Below are 19,744 nucleotides of genomic sequence, written 5' to 3'. Positions count from 1 at the left end.
TGTTTCAGTTGATGTGTGGAAATCACAGCTTAAAAAAAATTCATCAAAGGAGCAAATGAAAATATAAAATGAGTAATGCATTTTGACAATTGACACTGTGTTCTTCGTCATGCTATTATCTTTCTGGCTGGTTAATGACTGTTGTAATTTTCCAAAGTCATACATTTAATACCATACATTACAATTTGATTTTGCACCAAAAAGGTAAGAAAGAAAATCAACAGTTCTTTAGACAAAGCAATAATATTTTAGGTGATTTCCTCGGAGGACATAACTCTTGTTAGTTTTAAGAAAAGATTTATTACTAACAATAACTGGAAAACATGATGAAACACTGAAAATCTGTGTAATTTAATATACATTGACATTATTTGGCAATTTTACTATAATATAAAATTATACTATTATTATAATATGCAATAATATTAAATTATACTATTATACGATACTATGGTTATGCATACTTTGAATATTGCAATGCACTTACTTAAACATCAGAGATTATGATCCTTAATAAAATCTAGGTGTGCACTCTCAGATACACAAGCACAGAGTACCTATGTCAGAGAATGTAACAAAAAATAGTGAATATTCTTTATTTCTGAAATGAGGAACAATCTATTCTATCCAGTTCAGAAATAAGGAAAAGTGCTACATTGGTGACATTTATAATATTTATATTTGAATCTCTATGTCACTAATCTTATAATCTTCAAAATCTTTCATACAAATTAAGCAGACAGTGATGAAAACATGAAAAGTTTATTCTGCAACCTACATAAGCCAGAAAAAAATCTTCATATGGAAGACTTATAATGAAACACCAGGGACTTAGAAAAAAATGTCTGCATCTTCAATCACAGCTGGTACTTTTAGCATAATTCTCACTATATATATATTTGTAAAGGTCTATTACAAAATATCATTTGAAGAAAGATATGAAAATAGACTTGATTTTTACTTATTTGTTTAGTCAATCATATTATACATAGCGAGAAACAATTTAAATAAACTATAGTTTATAATAAAGTTAAAATACATTCAATAAACATTTATGTATTATTAATATATTAATATAATCAATATCTACTTGAATTTATTTATTTTTATTTTTATTTCTGTGAGTCATAGTGCTTGAACTCAGCCTGGGAAATGTGCTCTTCAGCTCAAGGCTACTGCCCTATCCTTGAGCCAAGCCACTTCACATTTTCTAGAGGTTAAGTAGAGACAAGAGTCTCAGGTTCAGGACTGGGAGTTTGGCCTAGTGGTAGAGTGATTGCCTAGCCTGCACGAAGACCCGGGTTCGATTCCTCAGTACCACATCCATAGGAAAAAGCCAGAAATGGTTCTGATGCTCAAGTGGTAGAGCTCTAGCTTTGAGAAAGTCCAAGGACAGTGCTCAGGCCCTGAGCTCAAGTCCAGAACTGGCAAAAAAAAAAAAAAAGAGAGTCTCAGGTTCTTTTGTGCCCAGGCTGGCTTTGAACCTTAATCCTCAGATCTCATCCTCCTGAGTAGTTAGGATTATAGGTGCGAGCCACTGTGCCCAGCATGAATTTATTTTTATTGTGCATAATAAACTGAATATTTATTATACTAATAATTATTATTAAATATAATTGTAAACAAACAAAATTACATTTTAAATATTGACATAATTTATAGTTACTAAATACTGACAATATATTTTAAATCAATTATTTATTAATTTAATTTCATATAAATGCTTAATAAATTTGTTCTTATTGAATAAAACATCATAGATATGATCAATATTAATATTTTATTGAAAAATTACATTTACATTTAGAAAATGCCTTGAAATCCTGTGTATGACAAACCCAGAGCTAACAACATACATAATGGCGAAAAGCTAAAGCCATTCCCTCTAAAATCAGGAATGAGACAAGGATGCCCACTCTTTCCACTCCTCTTAACAGTGAATTAGAATTCCTAGCCAGAGCAATAAGGCACGAAGCAAGCATAAAGAAGATCCAAATACAGAAAGTGGAAGTGAAACTTTCCCTCTTTGCAGATGACATGATTATTTTAAGAACCCTACAGACTCCACTCCCAAGCTGCTTGAGCTGATTCAAAACTTTGGCAAGGAAGCAGTGTATAAAATTAACCCTCAAAAATCAACTGCTTTCCTTTATGACAACAATGAGAAGAATGAGGCAACAATTAGGAAAGCAACTCCTTTTGCAATAGCCTTGAAGAAAATAAAGTACCTAGGAATTATCTTAACTAAGAATGTAAAGGACCTTTTGGATGAAAACTTTAAAACCTTGAAAAAGAAAATTAAAGCAGAACTGAGGAAATGAAAATACCTCCCATGCTCCTGGATTGGAAGAATTAACATCATGAAAATGGCAATCTTGCCAAGGGCTATCTACAAATTCAATGTAATACCCATCAACATCTCAATTTCATTCTTTAAAGAAAAAGAAGAGGCAATCCAAACTTTCTTATGGAATAATAAAAGACCCAATATCGCAAAACCACTTCTTAGCAGAAAGAACAGCGCAGGAGGAATTTCAATATCAAACATTAGACTCTATTACAGAGGTATAATTATCAAAACAGCTTGATACTGGCACAAGAACAGGCCTGAAGACCAGTGGAATAAAACTGAGGCCACAGACCTATGGCCACCTAATTTTGATAAGGGAGCAAAAAAAAATAGAATGGAAGAAAGATAGCCTCTTCAACAAGTGGTGCTGACAGAACTGGTTAAGCACCTGCAGAAAACTAAAGTTGGATCTTTCTTTGTCACTGTCTACTAACATTAACCCCAAATGGATCAAAGACCTCGAGTTAAATCAGGTACACTGAAAACTTTACAAGAAGGAATAGGAGATATACTAGGTGTCCTTGGCACAGGTAGAAACTTTCTTATTAAGGACCCATAAACACAACAAAACAGAGAAAGTCTGGATAAGTGGGACTGCATTAAATTGCAGAGCTTCTGTATGGCATAGGACATAACTAGCAAATTAACTAGAAAGCTTACAGTGGGGGACAAGATGTTCACTAACTACACAACAAACAAAGTCCTCATATCTAAAATGTATCAACAGCTCAAAAAATTTAATCACTCCAAAACTAATCTCCAAAGTAACAACCATCCCATTAAAATATTGGCCAAAGACATAAAGAGAGTCTTCTCTGAAGAAGAAATAAGAATGTATATAAACACATGAAGAAATGCAAATCAAAACAACTCTAGGATTCCACCTCACTCCAGTTAGAATGGCCAGGATCAAGAAATCTAATAACAACAGATGCTGGAGTATATATGGCCAGGAGGAGTTACTACTACCCTGTTGGTGGGAGTGCAACCTCATTCAACCACTTTGGAAAGAATTATGGCAATTCCTCAAAAGACAAAACATAGAACTCCCCTATGACCCAGCAATTCCACTACTTGGCTTTTACCCAATCATCCAGAAACAAGGACATACTAAATCCACTAGCACAATGATGTTCATTGCAGCAGTATTTATCATAGCAAAGATGTTGAACCAACCCAGATGTCCTTCAGTTGATGAGTGGATCAGCAAGATGTGGTATTTATACACAATGGAATTCTATGCTGCAGTCAGAAAGAATATCGCCCCATTTGTATGGAAAGACTTAGAAAAAATCATATTAAGTGAAGTAAGCCAGACTCAAAGGAACATAGCGTCAGTGTTTCCCTCATTTGTCATGATCAGTAGAAATCTTGGGCTCTCCTAGCAGAGATCTACAATAGAACAAAGCCTAGATACTTAAGGCCATATAGAATGATGCTAAATCAAAGGACCTTTGGGATATAGAAACAAAAGCCATATAATGAGTGATTGTTTTCTTTAATGTACTATGTTATCTCTCATCTCTTTTGCTGTCCCTTGGTTATCTTATATTGTTACAGTATTTCACCTGGTTATCTGATATATTGTATATCTGTGTATTTGGTTATTTGAAATAGGATAGGGAATGAAGGTAAACAAGATGAGGGGCGGGGTGGGGAGAGGGAAATGGGGACCAAGACAGGAGAAAGGGTTTCAATGTATGTGAAGTAATGAACCTTCTATCTGGTGAATATAATGTAACCCTTCTATTAATTACAATAAAAATAGATGAAAAAAGAAAATACCTTGTAATTTTAAATTTATTGATACACATGTAAATATACATTAAACAGTATACTATGTTTTACTCATATATAAACATATATGCAAATTTTCCACAAAATATTTCAAAACCACAGAAGAAATTAAATAATTATTTCTTGAAGTATAGATTTCACAGAGAAGCCAAATAGTACCAGAAAGATGAGCAAATATTTGATTTTCATAGTTATGCATCTTGTTTTTAAAAAGATCAAGCATATACAGATTTCTTTTGTTTCATTTACAGTTACCTATAAATTAATATTGGATTTGTACAAGTTTTGTAACTTTGTTGTATGCAGTAATTTTTCTAGTAAAGCATCTATAAAAAAAACTCTAAGGATTGTGAGAGAATATTAGGCATATATGTTTAGATGGGTGCTCAGGTGTGTGCAGTCTCTAAGGGAATGACTGTAATGTCAGTATAAAACTTCCTGATGACATCGGTTCAGATACTGAATTTCTCATAACTGTGGTCGCTACAGGCCCTAAAACCATTGCTCCAGCCTTTTCAATGGTAGCTAAAGACAAAAAGGAAGTTCAACTTCCACTGCAGTAAAAAAAATAAGCAAAACAAATTATAAGACTTTGATGTTGTTGAAAATATTCATCTGCAATAGCGTATTGACTAAGTTATATGCAATGATCATTAATTATATTAGAAATTGAAATTCAAATTTTGATAGTTTATATTTAGGATGACACTTTCACGAAAAATGAAGTGTGTGGTATAGACTAATTTTATATACTAATTATGTTTAAAGCTACTTATAAATGCATAATACTTGTAGTATCTGAGAGAGCACTCAGTAATCTTGGATTTCTAAATGGCAGATCAATTAAAATTAATATTACTTAATTTATAAACATTCAGGGAATGTTACACTACATTAAAAATAAAGATTGAAAATATCCTACCATAGGAGACTGAGACTTACATTGTCCTATCACTGAGCCAACCCACATCCTTCTGTGTAGACAGACAATATGCTGGAACTGTAACACCATTATTTCAGATCCAAAGTATTGAATAAGATGATGTGGACACTGTGAATGAAGTAGTAGAACTCAATGACATTGGAATACAGAATTCACCACACTAACAGGAAGTACAATTACACTGGCTTTACTGAATATTCCCAAAATGAATCCTTTCAGCATACAAATGTGAAAAGTTTCATGATAAGTAATAGAAAAATAGTTTGTCCTCATACCTATGTATTTACTTTCATATATTACTATAAACAGGTAGATATATGCAGGTAAAAACAGACACATTTGTAGAGAGCATGCCATTGTTTTTACTAATTAATAATGTAAGGCAACTTGACAGCATTAAGAGGTTGAAGATGGACTCAGATTAATCCTGTTGCATAGTAATGTAATCTGGCTGGCACTGAGGAAGAGGGATATCTCAGTCTTGTTATATTCATGTCAGCATCACCATTGCTGAAGAACAATTATTGGACAATTTCAAGGCGGTGACATTTTTCTATTTAATTAACTTTAGAATGATGTAATTGTGCTTAACTCAAATATTTAACAATGCTTACCATGCAATGTTGTTAGACTTAGGAAACACCAAGCATGTCTTGATTGTCATCTTCTCTGTCTGGATTGTAAACCACTATAGGAAAGTTCCTGTTTGTCACATGTCCCTGTAGGAACAGGCTGTGCTATTATGATTCTGCAAGGAAGAGTCATGGCCACATTAATAGAAATCTTACCAATTTTGGTAAGAAATAGAGGAAGTTTAGTATGATTTGTCTCCTTCCTTTCTTCATAAATAATTGAGAATCAATTGACATGAGAATATTAAAAGTGCTGTTTGTTAATGTCTGATTAATCTGAAATCAGGATTTCTTGCCTCTCTTTGAGAAATTTATGTTTGCACCGGGTTCCAGAATCATTCGACATTTTCTCACTACTCCTTGCACAGGATTTTAACTTGCATTTTCATTCTTCTCTATTCCCTGGTGATTTCTCTAACAAGAATGATGTAAACATATGCGTCTGGGAAACTCATTCTCTGAAGTGTCTATTCCCTCCCAATTGAGAAGCAAGAGCATGATGAAACAAAGAACTTAATCTGCAAGTGGTCTTCTATTATTCAAGACAGTGGGATATATTACTTCAATTATAAATGTCATTTAGGGTAATAAATGTCATTTTTGTCCAGAATAAATAAAATCAAATTACCACTTACAACATTGTTTTTTAACAACACTCTAAAATGAAATGATCACTGAAATAATGCTAATTTCTCAGTAAGTCCAGGCTGAGAATGTACAAGAACAATGTCCTGTGTGGTACAGGGAATGGAGTGACAGAATTCACCAAACACACATGCAATGATGAGTTAATTCACTGTAGGCATAGTTCTTTGGAAAGCCACTACGATGACCAAATTTATAAGGAATGTAAGCAACTCAGTAAACTACAGAGTGACAAATGTGATTTTATAAGCCACACACATATGTCAATATGTCAATGTATGCATGCATACTAAAGAAAAAAACAGTCATTAGTAATTTAATAAACATAAGAAAAACCCTTTCTGGGGATAAAGTTCCAAATTCCTTGATGCATGTAATCTCTAAGAGATATGGTTTGTGTCTCTGTTTTATGAGTGTGTTTGATGCAGTATGACATGCAGAATCTAGTGACAGCAGGCGGGAAATACGAAAACACTGCGTCAATCAAGAAACCAGAGATTCCAGCTACCCTGCTGATGTGAGGCTACCATGTCCCCATGCACATGACAGGATGCAATGGGCACTTTAGTAACCTGAACTGTTATAGAGTTTCATGCTTGAGAAAAATATCGAGAAAAAGGCACCAATGAAGACTTCAGAGAAGTTTTAAACTAATGAAAGCTTTCCCAATCATTCAAAATGGGAAAATAGCAAGCAATTGCCACTGTCCATTATTATTATATTTTGTTGAGTTTCAATTGTGGACCAATTTGTAGGAATACAATTTACCACTGATTTTAGGTCTGTTTCACAACCATTGTCCTTTCTGATCTGTAGGAATTCTTTATCTTCAAATCCAGGAACTCTTTATCCATTACATAACATCTCATTATTGCACCTCTCTTCAGTTCAATAACCATAAGTCGATAGCAAATATCTAGTTCTGAACATTCAATGTAGGCCGAACAACTCAGCATGTGTGCACTCCAATCTTGTGTCACTTCATGATCTCAAGGTTCATCAACATGTCAGCATTTCCTGACTTTCCAGAGACAAAATGTAGCTTCATTTATTAAGATTCTAAATGTTGCCTCTGTGTGTGTGTGTGTGTGTGTGTGTGTGTGTGCGTAATTCTGAAGACTGAGCCAAGAGCCTTGTTGGAGCTGTGCCACTGAGCAATTTTCTCAGCCCTAGAGTTCATATTTTTAATGATTACTTACTTATGTTCCACCCTGTATGTTCTAGGTAAAATGGATCATGATCATTGTATGGATTTTCTAAAATTTCATGAGAATTATGGTACTTGAAATATTTTTTCATCACTAAATTTGAAAATTATTATTACACAAGAATTCCTATAGTTCAGTACTGTGAATCTAAAACCAAATTAACGATAAAATAAATTATGCAGTTTTGATACACAGATTTATTATTATCTAATAGAAATTATCAAGAGAAACTAATTTATTGGAAATATGTCACATAAAGAAATAAATGTAGAGAACTACATCATATTTAAGGTTACTTGCAGTTTTGAACAAATGTCATTGCAAACCTGTCTTTTCCACTAGGTGTGTGAAATAAAGTTTGATACTTAATGTAGGCATGTATGCCAGAAATAATTTCCTAGGAAAATGACCACATTTAACAATTCAGGGAAACTACCGTTTTAAGTTCAGAAGCACATAGAAAGGGAAACAATGCCAATTTACATTAGATAAGAATGAAAATGTGTAGGCAAGTTTACTCTTTTGAATTTGCAGTTTGGGGTAAAGATTCAGAGGAGGAAATATTAATACAAACTTTAATACAAGGTTAATTAATACAATGTTACTTCATAACCTCGTCTGTTCATGAAATATTCAGAACGTATCATTCAGATACGTTCGAGGTGGGGACATAATATTTAGAGATTCAAAGGAGGGACTATGAACACGCACTTCTCTGAATTAATATTGCCTTTTCTCATATTTTAAACTGTCAGGCACCATGTTATATCACAAGTCTTATAGAAAAACACACGGTATTCTCACTTTGTCATCATTTTAACATTCCATAACTTTCTCATGGCATTTTTCACCTCCGCATTCCTCAGTGTGTAAATGAGTGGGTTGAGAAAGGGGGTTCCAATGGTGTAAAACACTGCCACCATCTTGTCCACAGGGAAAGTGGTTGGAGGACGTGTGTACATGAATATACAAGGAACAAAAAACATTATAACTACAATGATGTGAGAAGTGCAAGTGGAGAGAGCTTTCTTCCTCCCTTCGGCACTGTGATTTCGCAGTGAACGCAAGATGACGATGTATGAGATCATCAAAATCAAGAAAGTGCTCAAACAAATTGCTCCACTGTTGAACACCATCAACAGATTTATCATGTAAGTATCCATGCAAGCAAGTTTCAACAAGGGCTGCAAATCACAGCAATAATGGTCAATTAAACTGGGTCCACAGAAGGGCAATTGTGAGAGCAACACAATCTGAGTAGAGGCATGTATGACAGACCCCATCCAGGCAAAGACAATCAAGATGATGCAGACCTGCCTTCTCATGATGGTTGTGTAGTGCAAGGGCTTACAGATGGCCACATAGCGATCCGCAGCCATGAGGATGAGGATAAAGATCTCCATGCTACCAAACAGATGCAGGACAAAGACTTGGGTCATGCACTGTTTGTAGGAAATGATTGTCTTTGCAGAGAGGGAATCCACAAGGAGTCTAGGGGCTATGGATGTAGAAAAACAGAAATCAGCAAAGGACAAATAAAACAGGAAGAAGTACATGGGGCTGCCAAGAGTCCGGCTGAACTTGATGGTCACCATGATGAGTGAATTCCCCACAAACGTGCCTCCATAGAAGATCAAGAAGATGAAAAACACCAGTTTTTGTTTCTCAGGATCCTGTGTCAGCCCTAACAATATGAACATAGTTACAGTGCTGTTATTAGACATCCTTTCAGTTGATGTGGGACAATCACAGCTGACAGAAAAAATCTGCAAAGAAGCAAAGGAAAAATATTACGGAATTTTGGCAGTCTATGTTCTGTTATGAAATTAACTGACTGGTGGCTTATTACTTATTTCTGTTTTATTTTTCAAAAACCATCAATTTATTATCATACAATACAATTTTCAGTGAAGAAAGAGCAAATGGTTCTTCACAAGCTGGTTTCTTAGTAGTTAATAAATGCTTCCTCTCATTAGTTTTAAGCAAGAATCCATTAACAGTAGGTTATCATGTTGATTACATTGAGAAAAGTGTGTAATTCAGGTTAATATGTTTTAGCATTATTTGATCTTGGCAATTATGACACAAGCAGGATGTGAGGTACAAATTTGAATAATGTAGGTTTTATAATTCTTTAAACCTTAAAAATTACTGTCCTTAATAGAATCTAGATGTGCATTATCATACACCCAGCTCAAAGAATAGTGAAAGTGGCAGATACCATGATGAAGCAATTGTGAATGTAAAATCACACAAAAGAAGACTAATCTAATCATTCCAATCCAGAATTAGAATCAATACAAACTCTTCTAAAGGTTAAATTTATATCATTTAAAATTTCCCTTTCAATGAAAACTTATACATGTCTCTAGACTGTCACACAGTGAGACCAAGGAAGATATTCACAGGAGTGGATCACAAAGGCTCAGTAGTGATGTGAATACTAGCATATAAAATAATATTGTACACAATGACCTCCATGAAATTGTAAGAAGAGGTTTTTTTGTTGTTGCTGTTATGGGATTGTAAAGTAGGAGAGAAATAGAGGGACAAACAGTGAGCTAAAAGCATTAATGATACTCACCAGACATATTGAACATAACTTGGGATTTGGTTGGAATAGGAAAGAAAAGCAAGGAGAGAGAGAGGGAGTGGTGACTCTTATGGGAAATGTACTCTTATGTAATAGTAACCCCTGTGTAGATCATCACTCTAATAACATTAAGATCCATTTAATTTAAAAAATTGCCTGTCCATTTCACTAGTTACAGATCCATCAGCAAGTTTTCAGAAAAATATAGTAGACAGTGATTTTTTAAAGACTATAAAATATTTTATTTTACATACAATATATTTACTATATCTGTATATTACATGTGTAATTATATATTAAATATGTTTATATAATGCTTACCAAATGTACTTATATATTCATTTAAAATATGTATATAAATATATGTATATTTAAAGTCAATGTTTATATTATCTATTAATGCATTTCATTTATACAAATACATGTGAAATATATTCATTCTAATATGATAATAAATATAGATATACTAAATTATGCATGTCAAACTGGTAAAATATGGGTTAGAAAACATACCGTAGGCAAAAGCATTATTTTTTGGGATACAAATATTTCACAGATAATTTAATTTGTATTTAAAATAATAAACACTTTATTCTTTCATGGGGATCTTTGTCCTCATGAAAAATATCAAACATATGCAAAATTACTTGATTCATTTATAGTTACATTTAAATTAATATTTGAATTGTGCTGAGGCTCAAAGTGTTCGAGTAGTAACCCTGAGTAAAAGAGCTCAGAAAAAGCAGCAAGTGTCTGAGTTCAAACCCCAAGACCAACAAAAATATTAAAAAAAATAAGATATTTGAGATGTATATGCTTTTCAACTTTGATATTTGTAGTGCAACATTCCATAAACATCTTTAAATGAAGCACTGAGAAATGTGAGAGAATGTCAATTATACATGTTTAGATGAGTGCTCAGGTGCTTGCAGTTTCTAAGGGTTTGATTGTAAAAGACAGTATGAAACTGCCTGGAGACCTCAGTTCAGAGATTGAATTTCTCAAGAAATGTGGGCACAGCAAGCACTAAAACCATTGTTGCAGCCCTTTTAATGGTCACACAATGCAGGGAAGAAGTCAAACATCTGTCTTGGTAACAAAATAAATTATGGTATTTTTTAAATGTTCATCTGCATCATATATAACATACAATTAATTCTAAATACTGTAGAAATCAAAATTCAAGATTTTGAATCTTTCTATTTTTTTACTAAAAATGAAGTGTGAGGTAAATATTTATATGCATACACGCATAATTGTATATATTGATTATCTTTCAAAGGGTATTTGAAAAGCATGATACTTGTAGCATCTGAGAGGGCAATCTGCTTTCTGGGACTTCCATATAGAAGATCTATTTGCTTTAAGATTCTTTAATTTTTAAAGATTAATGTGTTATACTAAGTTAAAAGTAGGCTTTTTAAAACATGTTTTACTCACATGGTCCTATCACTGACTCATCCTAACTTTTCTCAGTGTAGACTAGGAATATGCTGGAATTGTTGTGCCTTATTTCAGATCCAGAAGCTTGAATATGATGGTGAGTACACTTTAAGTACAGAATGCCACACACTATTACCAACTACAGGTAAGCTGGCTTGAATATGGAATATTTTCAGATTGAATTATTTCAACGTACAAGTATAAAAACTTTATGTTCCATGAAAGTATTATAAACAACGCTCTGTTCAGGTCTCTACATGTCTTTATAGATGTATATTACTATGGACAGGTATATATAAGCAAATGAACATCCTCACATTTGGATAGAATGAGTTCTTATTTTTGCTAGTTATTAAAAGGCAACATCACACTCTTAAGGGATTGCCTGTAGATTCAGATCAATCATGTTCCATACTATTGTGGATCTGGATGGCACTGAGGAGGAGAATGTCTGAGTCCTCCTGCATTCATAGAAATATCACCATTTCTGAAGAGAAATTCCTGGATAATCCCCAACTAGCATTCTTTCTATGTAATTGATGATCATCTCCAAAAGTTCTTACCTTGTAGTCACTGCCCCCAGGAACTACATGAATGCATTTGATTTGTCATCTTTTCAATCTAGATTGAACATCCCTATTAGAATGGTGCCTAAGTTCTATTCTTCTGTACATGCCTGATGCATTTCAGGAACTGGCTATAACATTAATATTCTGAAAGTATGAAACATGGCCACATTAATAGAAATGTTACCAGTTTGGGTAAGAAATAGAAGAAGGTTAATGTGTACAGTCTCCTTTTCTTCATAAATAACTTTGGAGCAACAAAATCAACTGAGAATGTTAAAAGTGCTTCTAATGAGTGTCAGATTATTCTGAAATTCTGAGAGAAATTTATGTTTTCACTTGGTTCCAGAGTCACTTGACATTTCCTCAAGCCATTGCTCACACAGGATTTTAACATCCAATTTCTCCCTTTTTTATTCCCTGATGACATATTTAACCAGAATGATGTAAAACACAAACATTTGGGAAACTCATTCCCTAAAGTATCTCTTCGCGACCAATTGAGAAACATGGGCCAGATGAGGAAGGAACTTTATCTGCAATGTTTCTACTATTATGCAAACAGAAGTGCATTCCTTATTTGAATGAAAAATATCATGTAGTATAATGCCATTTTGGGTCTGGAATAAAATTAAAACAATATAGCACTCACACCTTTGATTTTAATAGCACTCTCTAATAAAATGATCATGGAAGAAACATTTATGTCCTAGTAGGTATACGCAAAGAGAGTATAAGATTGTCCTGTAGTGGTAGAAAGGAAGTGATAAAATATACACAGCACAATACAGTCCTGGGGATGTGGGTGAACTTGAAGACTATATGATGGCTAAATCTATGTGAAGTGCATGCATCCAGATAAACAAATATAAAGAAGTGTTATAATTTTATACTACATATACACACAGGTATGTCAGTATGTCAATGTGTGTGTGTCTGTATGTCTGTGTATATACCAGAGACCACCAATAAGTCAATAAAAATGAATGAGTAGGGGAGAAAAATGAAAACCTCTTAGGGATAAATGTTACAATTATATTAATGGATGTACTCCTTCTCTTTAACTTTTTCTTTTTACTGTGATTGATACATTGTATCAATTCCATTGACACAATGGGATGCTTAGGTAACTGCTCAAAGGAGATGCAATCAAGATACCAGTGATTTCATCAAGGGTGTTGATGTGGTGATAACATCTGCCCATTGACATGCCAGATTGAAAATGATGCTTCACTTCTTTGAAATTTTCCAGTAATCTTTGAGATCAATACCAAAGAAAACACACCCAAAACTTTTAGGTAAGTCTACTATTTAAACTCGCAACAGCTGCCAATGTCATTGAGAAAGGGAGAGTATCAAGCAATTGTCATTGTCAAGACATGCAAAAGAAAAATATATGAGTAGATCAGTGTGCCTTCCTGGATAGGGCTGTGGGAGAGAAATAGAATTAGTTAAAAATATGTAAGTGAAGCAGAAATCATATTTAGTAATCATTTTGACAAATTCCTCATACTAATGAGATGACAAATTGGAAAACTAAGTATGAGTGTATGGAAACCTTTTCACAAACGTTATGAAAATGTAATTTTTTTGTGGGTTATGGGACTTGAGTGGTGTCCCTGAGCTCTTCAGCTCAAGGCTACAGCCCTACCTGTGGGCCTGGGCACTGTCCCTGAGCTCTTCAGCCCTACCCTTGAGGCAAGCCCCACTTCCCATTTTCTAGAGGTTAATTGGAGATAAGAGTCTCAGGTCCTATTGTGCCTGGGCTGGCTTTGAACCTTGATCCTCAGATCTCAGCCTCCTGAGTAGCTAGGATTACAGACGGGAGTCACTGTGCCTGGCTCTGAAAATGCAATTCTATTTAAAAATAATTTTTGAAATGATAGAGAAAAATTTACCATTTTGTGTAAAAGAACCTTTGATCCATTAAATGATCCACTATTGTACCTCATGCCAATCACCAATAACCGTAATTCTGTAGCAATTGACTGTGAATTTGAATATTCAAGGTACCTCAAATAAGCTGATTGCATTCAGCATGTGGCCACTGAAGTTTTGTGTCATTTCATGTTCTCACAACTCACCAATGTGTCACCATTTCCTGATCTTTGACACTGAATAATAGTCAAGGTAGTTCATGTCATATGTTTGGTTTATAAATTCATGTGCTGATGAATGCCTTGTTTGATTACATGGTGGTTTATTTATTTATTTATTTATTTATTTATTTTTTGCCAGTCCTGGGCTTGAGCTCAGGGCCTGAGCACTGTCCTTGGACTTTCTCAAGGTTAGAGCTCTACCACTTGAGCCTCAGCACCACTTCTGGCTTTTTTCTATGTATGTGGTACCAAGGAATTGAAAACAGGCCTTTGTGCATGCTAGGCAAGCACTTTAACCACTAAGCCAAACTCCCGGCGAATGGTGGTTTATTTTGAATGATACTCTTATAGCTACAAGAGCAGAAAATCCCAGTTCAAATATAAATATCATGTGTTCTGGATACATATTTAACAATGTATTGTCTTTTTAATATGGTGATTTTATATTTCATCTTTGTAGCAGGCCATACCATCTTTCATAGCATTTGAAATATTTTGTAAAACTATGGGAAATACATACATTCACAATCCTTCTTTTCAGTTCCAGTGTAAACCCAATTTTAGATGACACTATAGAAGCCAATGAGTGAGAAACTGACTGGAAAATGCTGCAGTCTCACTGAAGGAGGTGATAAAATCATTATGTGGGAAAAATCACACGGATCTTGAAATGACATAATTCTGAGTACTGTGTTCAGTTTGACAATCTCAGGATGGAGGAATTTGCTAATTTTTTATTTATCTTAAGGAAACAGGGTGGTGGTTTTATGACGTGTCACATCAACTGAAGGACACTAACTCTCATCAACAAACTTGTGCTTTACAACCATGGAAGGAGTTGCACTGACCAAGATATAGTGTCCTCACAGATGGACATTGAATTATAACCCCTTTCTACAACTACTTAAAGATAACAAAATTAAAAAAAGAGAAAGAAATCATTTCAAGGGCAAAAAATAAATTAAGAACTTGGCTTTGCTTTCACCTATTATATGTGTGTGTGTGTGTGTGAGACAGTCTGTGTGTGTGACAGTGTGTGTGTGTGTGTGTGTGTGTGTGTGCAAAATGGAGAGGGCTACAAAGTCTGACATACAAAAATCTGAGTTTGAGCCTTCCCTCTCTTGGTGGATCCAGGGAAATGACTTTGTAGAAAAATCATGAGAGTTCTCCCAGGGACATCTGTTTAGGTTCAAGAATTTCTATTTTTGAAAACTTTTGTAAGGTTTATCCTTGAGATATTGTCATACCATAAGTGGCTCTAACTGCAAGGACTGTTAGAGGGGAGCAATTGGAAGATTTGTTGAAACCAACACAATGGGACCAGTTGTAAAGGTAGAGCTTTTTAAAGTTCAAGAAAAGGATCCTCAGGAAAGCATGAAGATTAGATATTTTCCTAACGCTTCAGAAATACCCCAACTACAATTGCCAAGGTAAACATCCTTGAAAGGTTTGCAGAAAGGTTCCTGAAGGAAAGTAAAATATAACCATTTAACTTGTTTTCCAGGTACAGAGATAATGTATCACTTGGTGAGGACATCAATTCAAGTCAGGCATCTCTATCAACTAAATACATCTCCTCCTTGCTCTCCCCTTATTTTCCTGTTGCTCTTCTGTGTTAGGCCACTAGACCTCAAGTAAAGATGATGAGTCTGGGAATCTGAACACTTTGGACATTTTGATTTATTTTTTAAATTGTTATACATTTTGCTTTAACAGAGCATTGTCATTGTACATGTTAATGAGAATATTGTGATTTTTATAGCAGATTTTTTTGATATTTTTATTGTAATTAATAAAAGGGTTACATGATATTTGCCAGATACAAGGTGCATTAATTCACATACATTGATACCCTTTCACATGTCTTGGTCCCCATTACCCTCCCCCCACCCCACCATCTTCAGAAGAAAGGCATAGCTAGACTGCTATCTTGAAAACTCATTTCTTTGCACTAGAATACTCGAAATCATCTCTATTAGGTACTTAAAGGGAAAACAATGGTCCTTTTCAACAGTATCTACTCTGTATAGAACAGAAGGTACAGAGAGAGAAAGGATCGGGAGCAAGTGTCAGGAAAATTTGGATTGTGTATGTGAAACCTGGGTCTCTGTTTTCTAACAGTGTGAAATTCATGGAACTTTGTGCATTTGCATTCAGACATTCAACCATACAACCTTCTCACACCATGACAAGAAAGAGTTTGCTCACTACCAGTTACTGCATATATAACAGGAAATGAGGTGTTAATATTATTTCATAGATTCAGATGCCAATAATTATGAAAGTACATTTTAAAGAGTTATAGAGAACATTGGGAGGAGGGTTACTCAAATTTGCCACTTGGAAACAAGAGATTGGGAATATTGACAGACTTACTCTTGTGGAAGTGAACCTATGCCTTGCCTCCTCCATAGCCTGTAAGAGAATGAGAAGTAAGTAACATGGCAACATGTTGTGATCAGTTGATAGAAGTGCTGATGAACATGAAAATGTTCAGCTTAGCCAGACACTATTGGCAGATATCTATAACAATCCCAGCTACTCCGGAGGCTGCAATCTGATATCTTGGTTTGGAAGCCAGCTCAAGCAGGAAAGTATGTGAGACTCTTATCTTCAATAAACTTCCAAGAAGAGCCAGGAATGGAGTTGTGTCTCAAGTGATAGTATACTAGCTTGGAGCAAAAGCAGCCCGGAGACAGCACATAGAACTGGAGTTCAAGCCCCATGACTGGAAAAAACAAACAAAAACAGGATAGCCTCTTCCCTTGTATTAGTCTTTATCATGTGGTGTTTTCTGAGTGCCACTGTATTTGGATTAAGTAGTTTAAGTACAGCAATGTAGGAGAGGAATTGGTCTTGAGATGATGAGATGCTTATCAGTACATACATACATGAAGATAAACTTTTTGGAAATTAAAAACAGAGTCTATAAACACCCTAATAAACTGACATTAAAATTGTAAAGGTATACACTGAATTTTATAAATATCAGATGTTATCCACTGATTGTCCATATTTAAAAAAAATTTTTGTTACTAAGAGGTAGAATAACGAATGGTTCTTCATCATCCTTGTTATCAAAGTTAACACGACATCTGAGAAAGGAACCTGTCAGCAGGTCATCAGGGCTGAGCAGAGACGCTAACATGTACTAGGTCAGGATGGCATTTCTGGAACCTGAAACATCATCTTTTCCAGTAGATAATCACATGGGCAAAAGTAATTAACAAAATACTCAGATATCCAGCACTTTTCAGTGAATCAGCAATTTTCATTCACATTCTTCTTGTCTTTATGTAGCTGTGATGCTCATTTTCATGCTGCATAATCTACCTAAACCTCCCATGATCTTCTCCCACTCTTTCATGAGAAGCAATATGAACAACTCAGCTTGGTGTTGTATCAGAAAGCTCAACAGAAGGTCATCCTTTTGACCTTATCCACAGGATGGGTGAGGATTGCAAAGGAGGATGCAGATTTCTTGGAACTCTCTAGTTCTAGCCTTTTTATGTGCAGCCTTTTCAATCCTTGCATAGATGTTAAATGACTTTATTTCAACCAATATTCATATGGTGTATCCTTATGACATACTAAAGGCATCAAATAAAATCTGGAAAGTAAGAACTAATGGGGTGTAATGCCTAATACATAACCAATCATTCTGTGAATAGTCAGGTATAAACATACGTAATAAATGATGGAAATAGATGATTATAATTTAGACAAATATCTCCAGAAACTTAAAAAAATTGTTTTCCAAGCCAGGCACCAGTGGCTCATACCTATAATCCTAGCTATTAGGAGACTGGTATCTGAGGATCCTGATCCAAAGCCAGCCTGGCACTGAAGTCAATGAGATGCTCATCTCCAATTAACTACCAGAAAACTGGAAGTGGAACTGTGGCTCAAGGAGCAGAGCAGTAACCTTGAGCAAGGTCAGCTCCCAGGATCAGAGTTCAAGCCCCATGACCAATGGTGGTGGTGGGGAATGGTTTTCCTAATTTCAAGGAAATCTTACCTAGCTTTCATGCAATATAACTAACTTGCTAGATAGAATGCTTGAAAAGCCTCCATTAAAATCATACTTTGTTACACCATAGTTTTCTCATGGCATTTTTTACTTCTGCATTCCTCAAAGTGTAGATAACAGGATTGAGCAAGGGTGTACCAATTGTGTAAAACACAGCTACCATCTTGTCTACTGGAAAGGTAGTTGGTGGGCGAGTGTATATAAATATACAAGGACCAAAAAAGATGACAACCACAATAAAGTGAGAAGTGCAAGTGGACAGGGCTTTACGCCTTCCTTCAGCACTGTGATTTCTAAGAGTATATAAAATGACAACATAGGAGATCAGCAAGATCATAAAACTTACCATGCATATAGCCCCACTATTAGAAACAACGAGTAAATTGATCACATACGTATCCATGCAGGCAAGTTTCAATAAGGGCTGCAAGTCACAGAAATAGTGATCGATCACATTTGGACCACAGAAAGGTAATCTCAAAGCCAGGAAAATCTGTGCTAAAGAATGAATGCAAGATCCCACCCAGGCCATGATAATTAAAATTCCACAGACACGCTGGCTCATGATGGTTGTGTATCTCAGAGGCTTGCAAATGGCCATGTAACGATCAAAGGCCATGAGGATGAGCACAAAGATTTCCATGCACCCAAAGAGATGGGCGGCAAAAACTTGGGTCATGCACTCATTGTAAGAAATAGTCTTCTTTTGTGAAATGGAATCCACAATCAATCTGGGAGCTGTGGTTGTGGAGAAGCAGGCATCCGCAAATGAGAGGTAGAAGAGGAAAAAGTACAGGGGACTCCCTAGTGTCTGGCTGGTTTTAATGGTGACCACAATGAGGAAATTCCCTGTCAGAGTCATCAGGTAAAGAATCAAGAAGATGCCAAATATTGTCTTGTGCTTTCCAGGATCCTGTGTCAACCCAAACAAAATGAATTCAGTCACAGTGTTATTATTCATGGTCTTGTAAGGTGGCTGTAGGTAAAATTCAGGTGACAAATGTAAAATCTACAGAAAGAAAAAAAACAGATCAACTTGGGAAGATTGGTGAACTGATCTCATATTTCCTTGGTTTTGTCCCACCTCCTGTTATATTCAACATCCTTTGTTGTGGGGAATTTAAACAAATTAAAGTTAGAAAACTGTACGTGTTCTAGTTCTTGTGGAATTTAATTGTTGAATCAGACTTTCACTGGATTAAATTGATTTTTTTTTCTTTACAGCTCAGAGAAAAAAACCAAACTCTTTTTCAAATATTTGGCTTTATCCCAAGATTAAGAACTATAGAACTTAGTCATTTTTTTGTATAGGAAATGGAATTGTGTGGAAATTTAGCCTTGATGTATGATATGCTTGTCTGACCTGATTCTGAGTGATCTTAAAGAAGAAAATATTTTTTATGATCTGATGTTATAGGCATTGTGGATGTCTGCTTCT

At 35.0% G+C, this 19,744-nt stretch overlaps 2 protein-coding genes across 2 annotated transcripts; both read right to left on the bottom strand.

Moving 5' to 3' along the window:
• Positions 1 to 8,375: 8,375 nt before the first annotated feature.
• LOC150052808 (olfactory receptor 4C11-like) lies at positions 8,376 to 9,299 on the bottom strand. The gene has a single exon (XM_090348868.1). The coding sequence runs from the start codon at positions 9,297 to 9,299 to the stop codon at positions 8,376 to 8,378; it is 924 nt and encodes a 307-aa protein (XP_090204994.1).
• A 9,056-nt stretch (positions 9,300 to 18,355) lies between these two features.
• LOC150052807 (olfactory receptor 4C11-like) lies at positions 18,356 to 19,267 on the bottom strand. The gene has a single exon (XM_090348867.1). The coding sequence runs from the start codon at positions 19,265 to 19,267 to the stop codon at positions 18,356 to 18,358; it is 912 nt and encodes a 303-aa protein (XP_090204993.1).
• Positions 19,268 to 19,744: the final 477 nt, after the last annotated feature.

Source organism: Megascapheus bottae, chromosome 16 (genome assembly GCF_031878675.1).
Source record: "Megascapheus bottae isolate mThoBot1 chromosome 16, mThoBot2.hap1, whole genome shotgun sequence".
Lineage (NCBI taxonomy): Eukaryota > Metazoa > Chordata > Mammalia > Rodentia > Geomyidae > Megascapheus > Megascapheus bottae.
The sequence above is the reverse complement of the archived record's forward strand: the minus strand, read 5'-3'. Positions and strand labels throughout refer to the sequence as shown.